We start from the raw sequence: 1820 nt of genomic DNA, 5'->3' as shown, positions 1-1820 counted from the left end.
TAAATTAAATTAAATTAAATTAAATTAAATTAAATTAAATTAAATTAAATTAAATTAAATTAAATAATTAAATTAAATTAAATTAAATTAAATTAAATTAAATTAAATTAAATTAAATTAAATTAAATTAAATATTAAATTAAAAAACATAAAAATAAAATAAAATAAAAGGAAGGAATGTAAATAAGTGTAAGCTGCTCAGAAGTAGAGAAAGTTCTTGATGAGCTTCAGATTCACTTTTTCTCACTGTGCACCGGTTCCCCAACAGTAATAGACAGCTGTGTCCTCTGATTTCAGGCTGTTCATTTGAAGATACAGCTGACTGAGGACATCATCCCTGGAGATGGTGAAGTGTTCCTTGATTTTGTCTGAGTATCCAATTGAAGATGAAGATGTACCTATCCTTGCAACCCATTCCAGGCCTTTCCCAGTAGCCTGTCTCACCCAAGCCATGTTATAGCTGCTGAAGTTTAATCCAGAGGCTTGGCAGATGAGACGGAGGGACCCTCCAGGTCTTCTCACATCTCCTCCAGACTCCACCAATGAGACATCTGATTGGACACCTAGAAAGAAAAGTGTTATCAATAAGACCACCTGTATATAAGAGCAGGAAATGAAACTGTGAATAGAAAAGAAACTTCACCTCCGAGGAATGCAAGCAAGGATAAGAGGTTTAGGCACAGAATCATTTTTGCTCTCTCTGTAATGAATGGATGGGAATTGAAAGGAGAGGATTTGGGAAAATGCACAAAATTTGTGTTGGTGGGTGTCACAAGAAAAGGGAAACCAGCCTTTAAGGGGTAATTGTGCCTTGATTTACATATTGGCTGAGATAAAAGTGTTCCTCAGAGCAGGGATTTCATAGCTGGTATTTCTTCCGCAGCACATAGAAGTACATTTGAAATATTAACTCATGATTAATGATTACAAAAAGGAGTCATGTTTTTTCTACTAAATGACAAATCATTTCTGCATGTTTTTTTTTCTGTTTTATGCAAAAGGTCTATCAAGTATTTTCTAATCAAAGATGTTAGTTTAAGTTTCTCTGCAGGTTCCATCATCCTCACCATCCATCCCTCCATTGTGGATAGTGTTTAGTCGTTCCATTTTTGAGCATATAATATTTTCCCTGCAGTTATCATATATAAAAAGTGTTGGAAGAAAAGTCTTCATCGTGGTTCAGTCCAAGCTGGGGATAAACAACATGACGACTGCTTTAGAAAGAAAGTTGTAGTTTATTGAAGAGGAGAGCCAGACAGGAAGATGGCTCTGGCAGAAAAAGGAGTGGACACATGTAGGGAATGGGTTTTTGTACCCTCTGGAGCCTTTTGTTTGGAGTTGTTCCTGTGGCATGAACTTTGACCTGAGTCTGAGTGTGCCTTTCTGGTATTCTGATGGTGATGGGTTAATCCTATTATGTCCAAAGGTCATATCCTGCTTCCCTGGGGCTGGGGCTGATGACTCTTAGAATTTGGATGGGGTATGTAGATTTTAGGTCTCTGTCTTCTTAATCTCCTAGCTCCCTGGATTTACATCTGCATCTCTATAGAGCTGGTTTCTGCTTGGGGAAGGGAGACTTCGGGCTATTAAAAAAACTGGGCATGCTTTCCTGCCTCTTTACGATCCTTTGAGGAAATATATTTCCTGCCCTTTTAATATTTCCTTCTCTGGGGGCTGACTTCCCACAAAAGAAAGCTTCATCACTTTTTTTTCTACTTGCCTCTCTATTAGTCCCAAATGAAAACTTTCTGCTTTCAATTGTAATTTAACCTTCAAAATCTTCTGGATTATTGTACATATCTATATCCATTTTTTTTTTG

The 1820-nt window shown here is 36.8% G+C and overlaps 1 gene segment (V, D, J or C); it reads right to left on the bottom strand.

Moving 5' to 3' along the window:
- Positions 1-247: 247 nt before the first annotated feature.
- On the bottom strand, positions 248-563 carry LOC107302112 (the record flags this gene model as incomplete). The annotated part of the segment is given in 1 exon segment: positions 248-563. A coding segment is annotated over 1 exon segment (316 nt), but the record flags the coding sequence as incomplete, so codon positions are not given.
- Between the last annotated feature and the right edge of the window lie 1257 nt (positions 564-1820).

This window comes from Protobothrops mucrosquamatus, unplaced genomic scaffold (assembly GCF_001527695.2).
Source record: "Protobothrops mucrosquamatus isolate PMUCROS unplaced genomic scaffold, P.Mucros_1.0 scaffold27240, whole genome shotgun sequence".
Lineage (NCBI taxonomy): Eukaryota > Metazoa > Chordata > Lepidosauria > Squamata > Viperidae > Protobothrops > Protobothrops mucrosquamatus.
The sequence above is the reverse complement of the archived record's forward strand: the minus strand, read 5'-3'. Positions and strand labels throughout refer to the sequence as shown.